This window comes from Balaenoptera physalus, assembly GCF_965194825.1.
Source record: "Balaenoptera physalus genome assembly, chromosome: 4".
Lineage (NCBI taxonomy): Eukaryota > Metazoa > Chordata > Mammalia > Artiodactyla > Balaenopteridae > Balaenoptera > Balaenoptera physalus.
The window spans coordinates 92,277,950-92,297,191 of record NC_138891.1 but is presented as its reverse complement, the minus strand read 5'-3'; the positions used below and the strand labels follow the sequence as shown (position 1 = coordinate 92,297,191).

General features: G+C 37.6%; 1 protein-coding gene across 1 annotated transcript in view; it reads right to left on the bottom strand.

Annotated features, from left to right (window-relative positions):
• The window catches only part of LOC309660121 (uncharacterized protein), a 1,229,325-nt gene that overhangs the window by 916,541 nt on the left and 293,542 nt on the right, over positions 1-19,242 (bottom strand). Inside the window, exon 5 of the mRNA XM_082460663.1 lies at positions 17,538-17,616. Coding sequence (XP_082316789.1) covers positions 17,538-17,616 — 79 coding nt within the window. The remainder of the gene's footprint in view (positions 1-17,537; positions 17,617-19,242) is intronic.

Sequence of the window (19,242 nt, the reverse complement as noted above, 5' to 3'; positions counted from 1 at the left end):
GTTCTGTTTATCACCTTTGTTGTCTCTCTTTCATGGCAATGAATTTCCCTGAGTACTTGGTGATTTTTTAATTCTGTGCTCCTTTTAAAAGGGGAGATTCTCTGTTAGGATGTCTGCTGTAGCACTTCACTCTTTTTCTTTGCTATACCAAAATCCTGCTCCTGCACTAGCAATGAATTTACTGCTAACTTACAGAACAGCTAATAGAAAGATCAGCTTTATTGTGTGATTCACGTGCTGCCTGCCACCTTTAGTTTTCTAAAGAGAAGCTGAGTACACTTTTGGTCTTTAAATGAAATAATAAGATAGAAAAGAATATTTACTCTACCTGGAAGACAAAAACAAATAATTTCTTAGAGAACTTTGGGTAGAATAATATCACCAACAGATTCTAGTACAAAAATAGCAGCTCCAAAAAAATCCTGGTATAAAAGGAAAAATCATGGTGGAATATTTCGCTTCAGATAGAAGATTTTTATTTCAAGAGGTTGTTTTCTTTAGGCTACTCCATGAAAAGAAGTTTGGTTGGAAAAATGTAACCCAGGGCAATCAGAATCTTAGCTCCTTGAAGAGTCATGAGTAGAAAAGCAATATCAATATGAATTGTTCTAAAATTAGATGAGATTTAACTTTGCAAGAGATACTAGATCAAGTCATTTAACCTCTGTGATCTTCCACTGACATTTAGAAACTGAGATTGATCATAGTAACACACATATCACAAGGTTTTGTGAGGACTAAATGGATGAATATATCTGACTTTATTTTTTATAAATGGTAAAATCTTCTAAAAAGTCATTTGCCACATATGCAGGCCCTCACTATAAAAGAAACTACACATGTTATTCATTATTATTAAGTCAATTTGTAATAAAATAAAATTTTGAAATTTACTTTTGCTTTTTTGTGTAATATCTCTTCTTATCCTATCCCTTTTTCATATACAGATGAATAGTTAAATAATATTCCCTTGATGTCCTTAATATCCCAATCTGAAGATTCAATTATAAATCATGTGTCCCCTTCATGCTCGAACGAAAGAATCTCTTGAGTTGCTTGTTACATGAATAACAAGTTCTAGGGCTTCCTCTGGAGATTCAGATTCAGGAGGGGCCCAGACAAATGTTATTTCACAAGCACCCAAATTAAAATTTGTCATCAGGAATATCTGGAAAACACTGGCTTAAAGTAATGAGCTGTAATGATTTTCTAAGAGTCACAAATTCATCTTCATCTAGTGCTAATGACAAATGGCGAAACATTATAATCCAGAAATAAACTGCCCTAAATGTGTCTAAAGTCCTCCGTATGCTCTCATCCCAATGAAAAATAAGTTAAACTGCTTAGAAAAAACCATTTTCAGGTCGTCTAGTCTGTGTTCCACTTATATTATCCCAGGTAGATGAGAATAAATCCTATTTCCTAAGACTTCCAGGTAAAAAACATTTCCCTCCTTTGTGACAGCCCATTCAAATATTTTTTCAACTGTCCAAAAGCTCATTTTTTTTAAATCTGGCTTAAATATTTAATGTATATAAATTCATTGTTAGTAGATTAGCATTGCCACTGGAATGCAAAGACTTGTATCTCGAACCTTACTAAGCTCACAAAATGTCCCCCAAATTAAAAACTATTCTTCATCATCCAGAAGCTAATTCCTTGCTAAGAGGGGCCAAAGAGATCGAAGAACAGAAAAGGAAAAAACCTATAACCTGCATCCACCTAAACACCTCTGTAATGTGCTGTCAGTAATACATGAGGGGGCGGGGGGGGGGAGGAAGGGTATGTTTTCCACTAGACAAATGATTAGCATGAATGTAGCAGGCTCAGACCTTTAGGATAACAGAATAGCTGGGGTCTAGAAAAAATTGTGCAACTGTTTCTGGAATGCTTTTATTTGTAATTTCATGGACAGTGCATTGTGCCAAAAAAACGTCAGTGGAAGGTATTCATTCATCTGCATGATTGTCTTAAAAGTCCTGACTGCCACAGTGATCACTAATGAATATGCAGAACATTTTTAAGGTTCAACAGTTTTCAGATAGGCTAGTGACAAACAACCGTGACTAAATTTGCTCTCAAGGCTCTTTTTAGAGGGCTAGAGCCCCTGACATGGTGCCAGTCTTGCCAGCACAGGAGAAAACTGCCTTGATTGTGCTCTTGTCTGCTAAAAAGCCTAGGCAATTGTATTCAGCTCCTTTCTCAATAGCAGCCTCTTCAACAGCTTGGTGTGAACCAGCCATGCTAAGAATGCCTGTTTAAATCTTAGAATGATGAAAAGAGAAAAGTAGACTGATTTGGCATTGAGACTTATGGAACAGGAGGCAACATTAAAATTTAAAGTATTCATGGGTATGCACACATAAAATTTCATTTTGTGATTTTGGTTACTGCACTTTTGGTCTTTTAGTTGGAGATCTCTTATACAGTTAGATATGTAAACTCGCCATACACACACCGAAAGATCCATGCTTGTGGCCAGTATAGCTATTCATTTTTTAAAACTGTTTTGACTGGCACAAAAACAGAAATATAGATCAATGGAACAGGATAGAAAGCCCAGAGATAAACCCACACACATATGGTCACCTTATTTTTGATAAAGGAGGCAAGAATATACAATGGAGAAAAGACAGCTTCTTCAATAAGTGGCGCTGGGAAAACTGGACAGCTACATGTAAAAGAATGAAATTAGAATACTCCCTAACACCATACACAAAAATAAACTCCAAATGGATTAAAGACCTAAATGTAACACCGGACACTATAAAACTCTTAGAGGAAAACATAGGAAAAACACTCTGTGACATAAATCACAGCAAGATCCTGTTTGATGCACTTCCTAGAGAAATGGAAATAAAAACAAAAATAAACAAATGGGACCTAATGAAACTTAAAAGCTTTTGCACAGCAAAGAAACCATAAACAAGACAAAAAGACAACCCTCAGAATGGGAAAAAATATTTGCAAATGAAGCAACTGACAAAGGATTAATCTCCAAAACTTACAAGCAGCTCATGCAGCTCAATATCAAAAAACACAAACAACCCAGTCCAAAAATGGGCAGAAGACCTAAATAGACATTTCTGCAAAGAAGATATACAGATGGGCAACAAACACACGAAAGGATGCTCAACATCACTAGTCATTAGAGAAATGCAAATCAAAACTACAATGAGGTTTCACCTCACGCCAGTCAGAATGGCCGTCATCGAAGTCTACAAACAATAAATGGTGCAGAGGGTGTGGAGAAAAGGGAGCCCTCTTGCACTGTTGGTGGGAATGTAAATTGATACAGCCACTATGGAGAACAGTATGGAGGTTCCTTAAAAAACTAAAAATAGAACTACCATACAACCCAGCAATCCCACTCCTGGACATATACCCTGAGAAAACCATAATTCAAAGAGTCATGTACCACAGTGTTCAATGCAGCTCTATTTACAATAGCCAGGACATGGAAGCAACCTAAGTGTCCATCGACAGATGAATGGATAAAGAAGATGTGGCACATATATACAATGGAATATTCCTCAGCCATAAAAAGAAATGAAATTGAGTTAATTGTAGTGAGGTGGATGGACCTAGAATCTGTCATACAGAGTGAAGTAAGTCAGAAAGAGAAAAACAAATACCGTATGCTAACACATATATATGGAATCTAAAAAAAAAAAAAAAGGTTCTGAAGAACCTAGGGGCAGGACAGGAATAAAGACACAAACATAGAGAATGGACTTCAGGACATGGGGAGGGGGAAGGGTAAGCTGGGACGAAGTGAGAGAGTGGCATGGACATATATACACTACCAAATGTAAAATAGATAGCTAGTGGGAAGCAGCCGCATAGCACAGGGAGATCAGCTGGGTGCTTTGTGACCACCTAGAGGGGTGGGATAGGGAGGGTGGGAGGCAGACGCAAGACAGAGGAGATATGGGGATATATGTATATGTATAGCTGATTCACTTTGTTATAAAGCAGAAACTAACACACCATTGTAAAGCAATTATACTCCAATAAAGATGTTAAAAAAAAAAAAAAACTGTTTTGTATTATGATATATAATATACATAATGAAAAGTGCAAAAAAAATACAAATGTACAGCTCAGTGAGTTATCACAAAACCAGTTCCTGTGTAACTATCACTAGGTCAACAAAGAACATTGCTAACCCTGCAAAAGCCCCCCCCCTCATGGCCACTCGCAACCACCATGCTTTCCCAGCTCCTCAGAGGAAACCACCATCCTGACTTCTAACACTACAGCTTACTTTTCACTATTTGATACAATTTTTTATCAACGAAATTACACAGTATAGACATTTTTGTATCTGACCTTCCCAGCAATATTATAATTGTGAAATTCATCCCTGTTGTTGGCTGTGATGGTAGTTCCTTCATTTCCATTCGTAAACAGTATTTCATTGTATGACTATAACACCCTTATTTATCTATACTACTGTTCAGTGGACATTTATGTTTTTCCAGTTTAGGATCATAATGAATAATGATGCTATGAATACTCATTTGTATGTCCATTGGTGTGTGTGTGTGCTCACGCACACACACACACACTTTTCTGCTGGATACCCCTATCCAATTTCACTAAGGAGTGAAATTGCTGGGTCATATGTTATGCAAAAGATCAGCTTTAAGAGATACTATTAAGTATTTTTCCAAAGTGATCACACTAATTTATAGTCCAGTCCTAGCAGCAGTATAGGAGGATTCTTGTTTCAGTCATGAAACCCAATACAAAATAAATGTCAAAGTTGAGAAGAATTTCTGCTATTATAAAAATGTGAGCACATGGAAACTTTGAGAGAAATGTTTCATTAGATATCTGAAGGCATGCAATAATACTAATGGCTAATGCTTATATATAGGACTTCCTTTGTGCCAGACACTGTTTTACTGTTCTAAGCAATACATATATAATGTAGTCTTCACAGCAACCCTATGAAAAAGGTACTATTATTATATTATTATTCCCATTTTACAGATGAGGAAACTAGCACAGGAGGTTAAGTAAATTGCCCATGGTCATCTAGTTTGTAAGTATTATAGCTGGAATGTGAACCTAGGCAACACGTGCCCAAAACCCACGTTCTTAAACTACTATCTGGTACATTAACAACGGAATAATTCACAAAAGTCAGTGCCCCTGTAACTTATATCAACCATTAGCAGCACATGTTTGAAATAGGAATATATGAATGTTAGTGTTAGTATTTTTCATAATGGCTCATAATGGCTCATAATAAAACAGAAAGCAGACGTCAGTGAGCTGAAGCCAGTCTTTAAGAAGCATTTTAATTTTAGAACCCAGGTATGGAGTCTTTGTACTGCTTTTATAAATTCCTTTGTTTAGGCTTTCAAACGTTAAATTCAAATCTAATGCTACATTTAACATTAAATTTAGAAATTCCTTCTTTTAGACCTGCAAATGTACATCATCTAAAAATACGGCCTTTGTAATCAAGAAGACATAAAAATAAATGCACTTGATTTGACAAGCTAACTGTAATAAACAGTAATAATAATAATAAAACTCTAGGTCTATGTCTATCTAGTGCTGCTCAGGAATCATGCACACACCACTGCAACATGACTACCTGGATATCCTCAGTCACAGGGGATGATCCCCTCTGAGGGGGCATAACCACCATTTCCAGTCAAGCTCTTATACACACCACACTGATGAAATGGGTCTGCGTTGTGAGTTAGTCAAGCAAGTGGCAGTACTAAGTAGGAGACACAAGTACTCAAATAACCCTGGCTCCAGCTAGTTTGACAACCTTAGTCTCGCCATGCACTAACATGAAATTCAAATCAGACTCTGCCACTCATTTGGAGAGCTCCAACTCCACCATAACCCCCAGTTCTCTCTGTTCCCCGGGGTACATTCAGCTCTCTGATGGTAATCAGCCTTATAGTTTCAAGTCCATGGAGGCCCAAGGAGATCAAATACTGTCAAAGAAGATAGGAATTCTGACAAAATTCTTGAGCTCCTCTAAGTAAAATAACAGTAAATGAGCAAGGGGAGAAGGTTTCCTTGTGTGGAGCTATATTCATCTGAGAGGTTGTGACTCCATCTGTATATATACCTTTCTTTTCCTCTTTCTATTCCTTCCAATTTAAAACAGCACCATTTCTAGCCAGAGTGCCTGAAGAAAAACATATACAATGATTGTAAAATAATTTGCAAAAATATATATTGCTGTAAAATGTTCAATGAGATTTATTTCCTTTCTTGCAGAATAAGTCCCTATTGTATACACAATAGGATATTTCAGATACATTTTGTTGCATATTTAGCACAATTTTGAATATTCATATTGCCCCAAAAGCTACTTACTAGAGCCTTCGTAATAATACTTTTTAATCTTCTATACAACAGCATAAATCCCAAGTCTTCTTTATGAATTCACTAAAGTTGTATTCAAATAAGAGTAATTATCCTTAAGTATATAAGCCTAAAATATGTAAAGGATATTTATGTATTAAAGCTGGTAGGTTCTGATTGCCTTTATTTTGATGGTGAGTTATAAATCCTCTACATTTAAAAGAAAATGTGTTTTCAAGCCCCAAAGCTAGAAATCTTTTTAAAACATATTGAAAATGAAGTCATATTTCCCTGGTCTATTTCAGCATACAGTACTTTGTAAAATAAATACTCCAAAGTGGTTTGACTTCATAACAATAATTGCTTAAAAACTGCCCCAAGGTTAGGCCTGGCATTGCAGATTTTGTCTGGTGGCCAACTATTATGGTTCTGTTAATGCTCTAAAACACTGTCTATAATAGAAATGTCAACTTCTCTGTAGTCCATATGAATGAAATATTACAAATTGAAGTATGCAGTTGATGTGCAACTTCTCCTATGAAATACGATGATTGCTATTTGCCAGTATATTTTCAAAAAATATATGAGCAACAATTGGTATGAATGCTTAGGGACTACAATTAAAAGTATTGTTCAATTCCGTATAATCCAATATTTTATTGTTACATTTAGTGACTAGTTCATTATGAGTTACATCAGAAAGTAAGACAGCCTTCCCTAACTCAGTGACATACCATACACTATAATTATTTATTAGGGGCTTGTATACACCTACTAACTCTGTGATTCTTGGTAGACATTTTAAACTGTAATTTATAAAGAAAGTAGAACTTGAAACAGAGATAGTTCATCCATTGAGAAAAAGCAGGAAGGCCAAAAGCACCACATCAAAAGCCTGCTCACCCATTTCAAATTCTGAATAGTAATAAAAGCATGTCCTACCACCTGCTCTAGCAGTCCTTTCCACAGAATCAAGGACAAAAGAAACAGGAAGATTACTGGGGAAACAACATCCTATGCAGCTTCCACTTGCCTCTTCTCCCTGCTATCTCTATTCTGCCTGTTCCAAGGGTGACAAGATCAAACCATGCATGTGTTTAAACAGCATTTAAGTAATACCAATAAGTCAGGGGAGCACTTTCGTTTACACTGTGTTGTAGTCAAAGGGCAGAGAGTCTTAAAATTCTGGGGAATAATTTATATAATATTGCATGTGCTACAATTATCACTTACATTAACAGCATTGACCTGAATCTTTAACTCTTTTCTGGAAACATACTTTCCACATTGAAGAAATGCCTTAAATCACATTACAATTTCTTATTCTACAAAAAGCTGTCAATCAAGAAGGAGCTAGTCATCATCAAATATATTCTAGTCACTGTGGAGGTTTAAAAAGAGAGTAAAATATGTGACCTCTACCAGTGAAGAATCATATCTGGTTGTTTTAAAAAAGACGTACAAAAGTAACTAGAAAATAAAGTGTAGTGTGTATTACAACACACTAGAATGTTTTCAAACTATACTTGCTTTGGGAATTTAGCAAGGAATGGAAGAGCTTGGTCTCAAACTGTTATTGAAGGAAATATATGTGTTGAACTGATTGGTGGAGAGGCAAGAAGATATCTCATGTGGAAGGGAGACTGCTTGGAAAATGGTACAAAATGGGAATGAGCATGTAGAACATAGAGGTTAACCAATGTGATTGATTCATCAATGAGATGTTTATCATAGTATCTGGTTAATGGAGAGTGTTAAATGGCACATATGAATCTATACGGACAGCCACCAAAAGGACTGAAGTAGGAAAATACAACCTGTAAGCTTTTGTCTTAGAAGATTAATCAGGAAGCAGTGGTAAAGTAGGGTATTGAGAAACTAATGATTGCATTGTACACTTTAATATATACAACATACTGGAAACGAGCTCTAGAGTGAGTATGTCTTGACTGGACTCCCAGCAACTCTACTTACTGAGGTACCCAGAACTGCTGCTGAAATCCTTGTGCAGCAGTTTTCTCATCTAAAATTTTGGTATAATAAAATGCCTAGCTCATTGGGTTATTATGAAAATTAAATGGATTAATACAGGTTAAAAGCTTGGAGTAGAGCAGGCACAACATAAGCAGTCAATAAAAGAATGCCATTATTATTATTGGGAATTACATGTATATGTTGCATATTCACACACACAATTTTTTACATTAATTCTCTCATCGTGTAAAAATTACTAACTTGAGGATAAAGGATTATGAATTTTTCAAAACTACATCCACAGCAGTTTGCAAGGTGCAAGTCACAGAATAGGCATACAATAGATATTTCCTAAAGAAAAAAACATATGGAAAGGGAGAGATAGGCTAATATTGGATATTGATTATTAAGCTAATAGAAAAAATTCATGAGGGTAACAAGACTGCATCAACTACTTTGACCCCCTCAGAACTTAGAGAAATGCACTGAACGAATGCCCACAATGTGTTCCAAGGAAATGTATGAAAATTTTCTGAAATCATACACAAGAGCAAACTGACAGCTTAATCATTCTAGGTCTCCCCAAAAAGATGCAGAATCGCATGTGAAATTTAACAGGAGTCAGCAAAGCTGAAGAAATGAACCAGGAAGGGAACTCTTCAAAGAGAATAGAGTCTTGAGTTTTTAAAAACATATATAGAAGCAGAGACAGAGATTTTCTGTGGGGAGACAAATACTGGGGACAGTTACTTAGAGAAAAGAGGTTTCACATTCTCCACAAAAGTTAGAGGTGTGTGTGTGTGTGTGTGTGTGTGTGTGTGTGTGTGTGTGTGTGTGTCTCCTATGTATTTCAGAGCAAAAGTGAGCCAACAGCATATAGAAATGGATGCATATAGATAACAAGCCACCAGTGGGTACCACAAATGTGGGAAGCAGACCTCTTGGGTCAAAACAAGGACATAAGAATATGGAGGAACAGTGCAGATGAGACGGAGCCTGCCTCTGAAATGCTCTTCACACTCATTACCTTACTTTTCAAAGTTCCAGTTAATGGAACAAGGTGAAAGCAATTCAAAATATAAGGAGCTTGGCAGCATGGCTGAGGTAGCAGGTCACCCTGATGTGCTGCTGGCTTAAATTTATTAGACGCTATTTTCTTTCAATTCAACTTCTTAGTATAACTTATGCTCAGAGTTCTTGCAAGAAGTGGTGTATAGAAACAAAAGAATGGCAAATGAGTCAGTATAATACAATTTTGCAATAAAATCCCAAACAAGGGACTTCGCTGGCGGTCCAGTGGTTAAAATTCCACGCTTCCACTGCAGGGGGCACGGGTGCGATCCCTGGTCTGGGAACTAAGGATCCTGCATGCCGCGTGGCAGTGGCCAAAAAAAAAAAAAAAATCACAAGCAAAAAGCAATTCCTTAGAATTTTTAATATAGGACCTCTGTGGCAGAGTTGATCAACCCAGAGATTACCTATGCATACAAAGAGATAAATATATAATGAAATTATGTTGGAAAGATATGTCTGAGCCAGTAATCTAATCATTCTATAGGTGCTACAAATTATGACTTCACAAGCACTGTATTTGCAATTGGTTCCCTAAAAAGAAAAGAGAGGCTTTGATGGTGATGGTCTGGTTGAGAAGGAAGAAGTTGAACATATCGTTATTTAAATATTACAATGTCATCTCTTCAATGAGGCTTTCCCAAACACTCCTATAGAAAACAGGTGCCCAGCACTCACTCTATCACAGAACTTGTATATGCATTAATTAAGTTTCTTTATTTTTTACTTGGTTATTTTCTTTTTAACCCAATGGAATATAAGGTCCATGAGACAGAGGATAGTAATGATTTTGAAAGGCCATGCAGCATAAAGATTAAGAGCACAGATTTGAGAACTAAACACTAGAATTAGAGTCTTGGGCACATTGCTTAATGTCTCCATGTCTTGGTTTCCTCACCTGGATAATACAGTTAATAACAGGACTACTACACTTTAAAATATATAATAACAAATATATATTTTATAGATATTAACCACTATATAAGTGTTAGCTTTTATTGTTTCTGTTCACCACTTTCTTCAATGCCTAGAACAGCAAATGAATGGATAAATATTCAAACACACATGTACACATATACATTCTGCACATCCTAACTTCCTACTGAAATGTGGAGTATTCATAATCAGGTGTTTACTTTTAAATAATTAAAACTGTTCAAAGTACCTGTATATGTCAAATATATACAAGTAACATGCAGTGTTATTGTGAAGCTCAGCGCTGCATTTGGCACCACAAGGACCCATGCTTCAGCCAAATTCAAGGCTTCCCAACCAGCGGTCCTCAGAGTTACTGCAAAGCATCTTCAAGTCCACAGTGCACGAAGAATAGTTGATTGACTACATAAATCTGTCTTGCATTTCTGTGACTATCTTTCAAATTATGCATTGTAATTAATAAAATATGAATGCATTTAAAACTACTATGAGTTCAACGGAATTAGCATTGTTTTGTAGTTTCCTCACTGTTTTGTAGTTCCTTCATTATCTTGAAGTTCTTTGGCAATTGATTCAAAAAAATACAACTACTGTCTTTGGGGATTCTGAAAAGTTTGACATTTAAATGGGAATCTTAAACGTGGAAAGGTTGAGAATCACAGGTCTAGGTCATGCTGCACCATCAAAATGTCATCTTGCCCTCCCCAAGCTCCCCGGCAAGCAGCAAAGGGCACCTGAGTCAAGGAATATACAGACTAGAAGTGCTCCTGTTCAGCCTTCTCATCTAAACTGCTCTAGGCATCACTGCCTGAGTTTGTCTACATTTGTGAATTCTGTTTCAGCAGAAAGGTCAGGCCTCTGCTCAGAAATAGCTTAAACCATTGAGGATGAAACATGCCTTCTTTTTTAATATAGTTAAGTTGAGACTGAGAGAAGGTAGTAGACCATAAAACTCACACTGTTACAATGTTTCAAAATTTCAGTGGTGTCTTTCGAAATATTTACCTCCATTGAGAGGCTTCTCAAGCAGGTGATAAAATATTAGTATCTTCACCCATTAATCATGCATAATCACTACAGCCACATTTCAACATCCCTGCAACAAATACAGATGCCTGGACCCTGTGAGAGACACTGGAGGGAAACGATGAAGATGGGAAACATGATAAAGCAATTGTGGAACTCCTGTATCAACAGGAAGGCTTTGATGTCCCACTATATTACAGTTTTCTGGAAATTTCTAAATAAAGAATACTACTATCAGGAAGACATAAGCTCTGTGTTACCCTCTTTCTGTCTATAAGCATAATAATAAAAGATAATGTAGCAGTCCTTCAGTTATCTGCACCATGACCAGTGGTGGAGATACAGCACAGGCAGAACCAATGCTGTGGGTTCATGAAATCTCATTTCATTTTTCTCCTTCTGAAAATGCAAGAAAACCACATTTCCAAATTGCCCTTGCTATTAGGTCAGGGCTGTATGATTAGTCTGTCTAGCAGGATGTAAATGCAATTGATACGTGTAAATTCTAGTCAGAAGTTAAGAGTGGGTATATGTCCTCTGCCCACTCTCTTCTGAAACCATTTAAGACCTGCTGCTAAATTCACATGAGTAAGAAACAGGGAATTCCCTGGTGGTCCAGTGGTCACGACTCAGCACTTTCACTGCGGAGAGCCTGGGTTCAATCCCTATCCCTGGTCTGGGAACTAAGATTCCACAAGCCATGCCATGCGGCAAAAAAAAAAAAAAAAATTCCATATTACATCACTGTTACTGCATGTTCTACTTTGTTACACTGCATATCCTTGCCTAACCTAATACACAGTGTGTTCTAAACAAGTTACTTTCCCAATTAAACTGAAGATTAGTTATTAAACAAAAGTGCATTGGCTTTGGAGTTTGATAAACTTGGTTTTAAATACCAAGTTCACATCTTATGATTGAAATCTTTAGAAAGTTAAATGACTTCTAAGTCCTAATATGCTTTTTCTATAAAATGCATAGAATATCACATGCTATGCAGTTTTACTATACAAAGTACTATACAAAGTACCTTAGGTAACTAAACAAGTGAATAAATTTGTGAGTGTGTGTATGTGTTTAAACTCCTCGGAGTACAAAAACAGCTCAGTGAATATTAATTTCATGTTTTGTATTATTTCTAATAAATATAATTTGACTAGAAATGAATTAGATGCTTAGAATAAAAGTTTTAAGCATGAAAGGAACCTGAATCCATCCCTTTATTTTGTAGATGGGGCAAACTGAGATAGAGGTTAAGTAAATAGCATTGCCTATAGTGAAATGCTCTTCTTTCCATCATACTATCTGCTGTTGAATTAGATATAATTAGAAAGTATTAAGAAATGTCATAACTTACTTTCCTATATATTAGATACCATGGCATCAAAATGTGGAATTGAAAGAGTTATTCATCTGCAAGTTTTATAAAATATAAAATAACTCCTTGGTCTTGCCCAACCATATGGAAATAAGAGGCACAGATGTTTCGAGCAGTGTCAAGGATGGTGACAGTGAAGCAGCGGTCTTTCCTCTACCCAAAGCCAACTGGCTTCTGTATAAACTGACTGTACAGCTGTGGCTTCACTCGTGAGTACTTAAGTTAATTTGTGCAGTAATGTAGCAGAGAGGTTCAGAGCATCAATGCCTACCACATAGACTTTGGCCCGAATTCCAGTTTCACCACCCTCCAAGTCTAGGGCCCTAGGCAGTTTAACCACTTGTTAGCTCTCAGTTTTCTTCTCTGAAACATCAGGATAAGAGTATTTGCTACAAAGAATTTTTCTGAGTATTAAAAGGGTTAACGTTTGTAAAATCATTTAATACAATGTCTGACAACTAGTAAGCACACACTAATGATAATTACCATGATGTGCAGAAATCCATTCCTCTCAGTACACTGTAATCACACAATGGATATACCTGCATATAAATATTCATACCCACATATATATTATGAATGAAAACTTGTTACATCTGCTAAATCACTTATTTTTGTACCTCTGTGGAAATGTTTGTAATTGAGTTACCACGGAGAATTTCACATTTGCAAAGTATGAATGAGGTCTGATATTATATAACACAAATTAAAGATTAAAATTTGTAAAAACTGAATTTCAAAAGATATTTACAGTGTTAGTATAGCCTCTTTTTTTTTTTATAAATTTATTTATTTTATTTATTTATCTTTGGCTGCATTGAGTCTATGTTGCTGCGCACGGGCCCTCTCTAGTGGCGAGCACGGGCTACTCTTCGTTGCATAGGCCTCTCCTTGCGGTGGCCTCTCTTGTTGCGGAGCACGGGCTCTAGGCGCGCGGGCTTCACTAGTTGTGGCGCGCAGGCTTAGTTTAGTTGCTCCGCAGCAGCACATGGGATCTTCCTAGACCAGGGCTCAAACCCATGTCCCCTGCCTTGGCAGGCAGATTCTTAACCACTGCGCCACCAGGGAAGTCCCAGTATAGACTCTTAAAGCAACTCATTAAATACCAAATTTTTCTCTGCCTTCTTATGTACGATATAACCAAATTTCACATTTTATCAATTACTTAGAATTATCATTATATTAATTATACATGCCATAGCTGCTCCTGATGTGGGGTATAGGGAGTAAGGAGTATGGATTTAAAGACATTCTCAGACACTTGCTTTCTATATAAAGTAGATGATTAGCTTGCTTTTTGCTCATCTGCATTATTCTTATGAAATTGAATATGTTGAGCTGTTTGTCCTTCAGGGCAACAGAACACCATGAACTTTTTGAAGAATAGATTAATAAATTAAAGAGTGAAGTAATCATCCCTGAACTGCTTTACTTGCCCGCCAGAAAAATTATCTTCTTTGCTTGTGCTTCCAGTATCTTTTGAGTTGTCAGCACCATTCAAAACATTTCTTAAGATTCCACCATGCATGTCATTTCAGATCGCCGTGCTGTTTCTCATACTGTCCTTTCCATGCCCGAACCAAATGAACAAACTTGACTGTATAATTTTGAATTAGGGTCTGCAATAACTGTCAGCCCTGTAACAGGTGTGAGTTCCAAGATGCTTTTGTGCCTACAGAGCTACTGCTTTCTCCACCCGAATGGAAAACTGTTTCGAGCCCTGATTTATACGCCAGCTTTCTGACTAGGATTGGATCTGGCTTCTCAGTTTCAACAATCATAACAGGGTTCTAAAACAATCCTACTTTCCCTAGGAGTTGGACCCTCTGTCCCTCCTGCCAACAGCTGGCTGGAATCCTGCTTCAACCCAGATGGATTCCCACACCCCGGAAACCACACAATTCCCATCCACCTGTTTCCATAGCACTACTGCAGGGAAACTCAGGCTGAGGGGCCCCAACCACCTGATCTGAATCTCAGGATATCAATTCAAGTCCAGATGGAGAACAAATTTGCTGCATCAACTTGGATCCCAAATCGGATTCCTGCCACCATCCTCACAGGCAAACCCTCTGCTGAGAAGGTTTCCCTAGTCCTGGCACTGCCTGCTCCTAACTTGTTTTTCTCTTGCTGCAGGCCAGACAATTGAGGATTCATCATGTCACATGACCCATCCTACAAAGTTTATTACAATAAATACCTTCGGCAGCCTAATGCTCTCTTTCTCTCTGGCATCTTTCATTAATACATTGTCAATGAAAAGTACCCTCAGATGTACCCAGTACTTTTCTAGGATACTTTGGGCTCATGACTAATGCCTCACCAACAAAATAAAAAGAGATTCTCTACAGCTATGATACTGAGTTAAAACAATGAAATTTGTATAGTTTACGCTGTATAAAGTCTGTTGTGACACACTGTATTAGTTTGCTCCACCTACCATAATAAAATACCACACACTGGGTGGGTGGCTTAAGCAACAGAGATGTATTTTCTCACAGTTCTAGAGGCTGGAAGTTCAAGATCAAAGTGTTGGCAGGTTTGGTTTCTCCTGAGGCCTCTCTCCTTGGCTTGCAGATGGCTGCTCTCTTGCTGTATCCCAACATGTCCTTTTCTTTGTGCAAGTGCATCCCTTATGTCTCTCTAGTGTGTCCAAATTTCCTCTTATAAAGGATACCAGCCAGATTGGATTAAGGCTCACCCTAATGGTCTTACTTTAAATTAGCTGCCTCAACAACAAGGACCTACTATGTAGCACAGGGAACTATATTCAATATCTTGTAATAACCTATAATGCAAAAAAAATCTGAAAAAAGTATATAGTATATATATATACACACACACACATATATATATGTGAATCACTTTGCTGTACACCTGAAACTAATACAACATTATAAATCAACTAAACTTCAATTTAAAAAATAAATAAATAAAATCAATAGCCTCATTAAAGGCCTTGTCTCTCAATACAGTCGCATTCTGAGGTACTGGTGGTTAGGGCTTCAACATATGAACTTCAGAGGGAAGGAGGGACAATTTAGCCCATAACACACGAAATAATATCCTCTTCACAAGGTCTTAGTATACTGCTTTGAAGAATGAGACACCCATAGTAGACCTCTTTTAGAGGTTATTAAGTGGCTGAAAAACTATTTCAAACTTTTAATCTTGACCTCACTAGGAACCTGTGAGATAATACTCACAGGCAAAATGAGTAAAATTTTACCATCAAATCTGACTTTCTGAAATGGGCTGGACAATAGTGAAAATAGTTACTGTACTTGATAAACCTCGAGTCTCTAAGTTGTCTTTAAATGATGCTTCAGAAAGAAATATCTTGGTCTATCCATGTACTAGTATGTTTTGTTTATACTACAGTCAATTATATTCCTTTAAATGTTTTAATGAACATTTCAAATTGCCAGATGTTTTATGTCATGCTAGCCTGGAGTATGGACAAACAGAAGATGGCTCCTAGAAGCAGTGTGTTCACTAACAACTACCACTGGTATGAAATTTGACAAGATCTGAGAAAAAAGGACTCATTTTTTTTTTTTACTAATAAAATGATCAGAAAATGGTCACTATTCAAAAATAAATTCTATGTAAAGAGCCATTTTCATTCTGTGGTTTTTAAGGATTGATTTTTCTCCCCACTGGCTATGCCACTTGGAAATGCCAAAGCTTCCCATCCCTCAATTCAATCCTTCCAGTTAAGGCACTGGCTAATCTTGGATGCAGAGGAATTTTAGAATCCACACAGTGGGGAGGCTCTTGCAAGGCAGCTGGCACTGCTCAGCTGCGTCTGTTACCACTGCCATGCAGGCTGCAGGGATACCTGCACACAGCCTGGCACACGGCCCACTGGGGACCAAGAAGAAGGGGGAGCCCTCACTGCTGGTTCTTCTCTCCCACGTTGTTCCTGAACCTTGCTCCATTACTAGTGCAGCTCCCAGCTCCTGGTCTCTCCTCTTCCCACTGCTCCTATCGTTTCAGCTCTCTGCTGGGCTCAGCTTCTCTTTCTCTTTCCATCCTCAGGCTGCAATGAACGTTTTCATAATAGAACTTTGCACCCTGGTGAGAGTCTATCTGTAGAACAGATTCCTTGAATTGGACTTGTGGGGAATGCTCGATACTTTTTTTAATGCGTAAAGAAGAAGCAAAGGTGATGCACTAAGAAAACCCTTTGCTTTCCCATCACTGTTGAAAGAGCACAGGTTTCTATATTATTCTAAGTTTTGTTAAGAGCATTTGTGGCCATGGGAGGGGTGAGAAGCAGAGAAGAGTCCAGAGAGGAAGAAAAGAAGGAAAATAGAGAAAACAAGGCGAGAGGGAACTGGAAGGTTTTCAGGCAAATGAGGAGAACAGTTGGTAGGGAGGAAAAGATTTAAACTATGCCCAAGCACAGTGACGTTCACTTCCAAAATTAAAATTGTCTGCTGGTTATGGCTGAAAACCCACAATTCTTTTTTAAATCTTATTTTCACCATCACAGTCTTCTCAGGCTGACGTAATTACCTTTTGGGGTCTCATCAGCATTGGGCAAAATTACAGCATCTCAATTTCAAAAATGTTTTATTTCCAGAAAGGAATCTAAAGCCTCTTATTTTTTCACACATGGCAGGTGGTTAGCTGTTAACAACTAACTTTTTACCTAAAGAGTGACATAATTAACCCAAGCATGTTACGTTCCCATCACTGGATATTATATCACTAATTTTTTTTTTTTTAGAAATCAGGCTTCATTTAATAATAAACTAGCATTTGAAATTATTATTAGCATCATGGCAGATCTACCCAAGGTTACCTTTCACGGAATAGCCGCCTGTTGTTCTCAGTAGGTTTTGCCCTGCAGCAGTGACAGATGGTCCATGTGAGGATGAACACTGGAGAAAAGAAAAAGGAAAAATATCAAAGCAGATATACTGTGTCTTTTTTGAAAGTAATTTATCTTTTGATTTCATGTTCACATAAGGAGGCAAAAATTTATGGCTATCCCGTGATAAGGGTGGTAAAGTAGCAGCCTCCTGATCTCAGTGATGACGGTGGGCAGGGAATGGCTCATTGTGGCTGCAGAGCAACAGGTGGTCCTTAGATTTTAGACTCAGAAGTTTAACTGTATCAGCTCAGTTGGGGAGATCAGGCCTTGGCAAAGAGAGACAATGTAACCAAATTCTGAATAGGCTGCTTTATAAACCTGTTGCCAATTGGTTAACTTAAAATGAGAAACATACTTTTGAATGAAAGAATAGTTTTCTCCAGAATGAAGGCTTTAAAAAAAAAAAAAATTTACCAAAATGCAAAACTATATGAGCTTGGACTCAGGGCAAAGGGGGTTAACATGATGAAAACAATAGCACCTGCTCACAGAGTACAGTCTCTGTCACAGCTACTCGACTCTAACTTTGTAGTGTGACACAGCCACGGATAGGGCAGGTAAAGAAATGGGCAAGGCCATTTCCCACTATAACTTCATACACCAAACAGGCAGCAGGCAGGCTTTGGCTTTGGCTCGGGTCTGCACTACAAGTCATATGCATGATCATATATGAGAGATTTATCACAACTCCCTGAGGTTAGTGTTACGTATTTCATGGGTGAAGAAACTGAGGCTCAGAGAAATTAATCGACTTATTACCTGAAGTGACACAGGTAATAATGCTAATGAATTTTTCAAACCAGGACTTCCTATTTCAAGTCAGATTCTGTTGCATCAAAGTTGGCTACTCTGGAGGTAATTCCATTGAGGCAATAGTAAAGTCTTATTAACTTTTCTTAATTCAAAATATTTGTATCGGTTGAAATTATCATTTTCCCAAGAGAAACACCAACATTTTAATCCTCAAACTCCATTATTTTTCTAAACTCTATGAAGATTTTAATATTTACTCACTGTGATTGAGCTGCACAAAGAAAATAGCTTCTTAAATTCTTTAAATCTGCATTTATTTTTTTCACAACCTCTAACCATGGGTAGGAAGATTTTTTTTTTCAACTGGCCAGTTAAAATATTTCTGCCTCTTCTTGTTTCAACAATCCTTATTCAGTCTTTCCAAAGTTAAACTTCCTATTAGGGCTTTTTTTTTTTAACCTAGCACTGTTCTTAACACATACATGTAGTTAAAATTTTTTGGCTCTCATCCCTCTTTTTATTTCTTTCTTTCTTTCTTTATTTTTGGCTGCGTTGGGTCTTCATTTTTGCGCGTGGACTTTTTCTAGTTGCGGCAAGGGGGGGCTACTCTTCGTTGCGATGCTCGGGCTTCTCATTGCGGTGGCTTCTCTTGTTGCAGAGCACGGGCTCTAGGTGCGCGGGCTTCAATAGTTGTGGCTCACGGGCTCTAGAACGCAGGCTCAGTAGTTGTGGTGGACGGGCTTAGTTGCTCCGCGGCATGTGGGATCTTCCTGGACCAGGGCTCGAACCCGTGTCCCCTGCATTGGCAGGCAGATTCTTAACCACTGCGCCACCAGGGAAGCCCCCTATTAGGGCTTTTTAAAATTTGCCTCTTTCACAG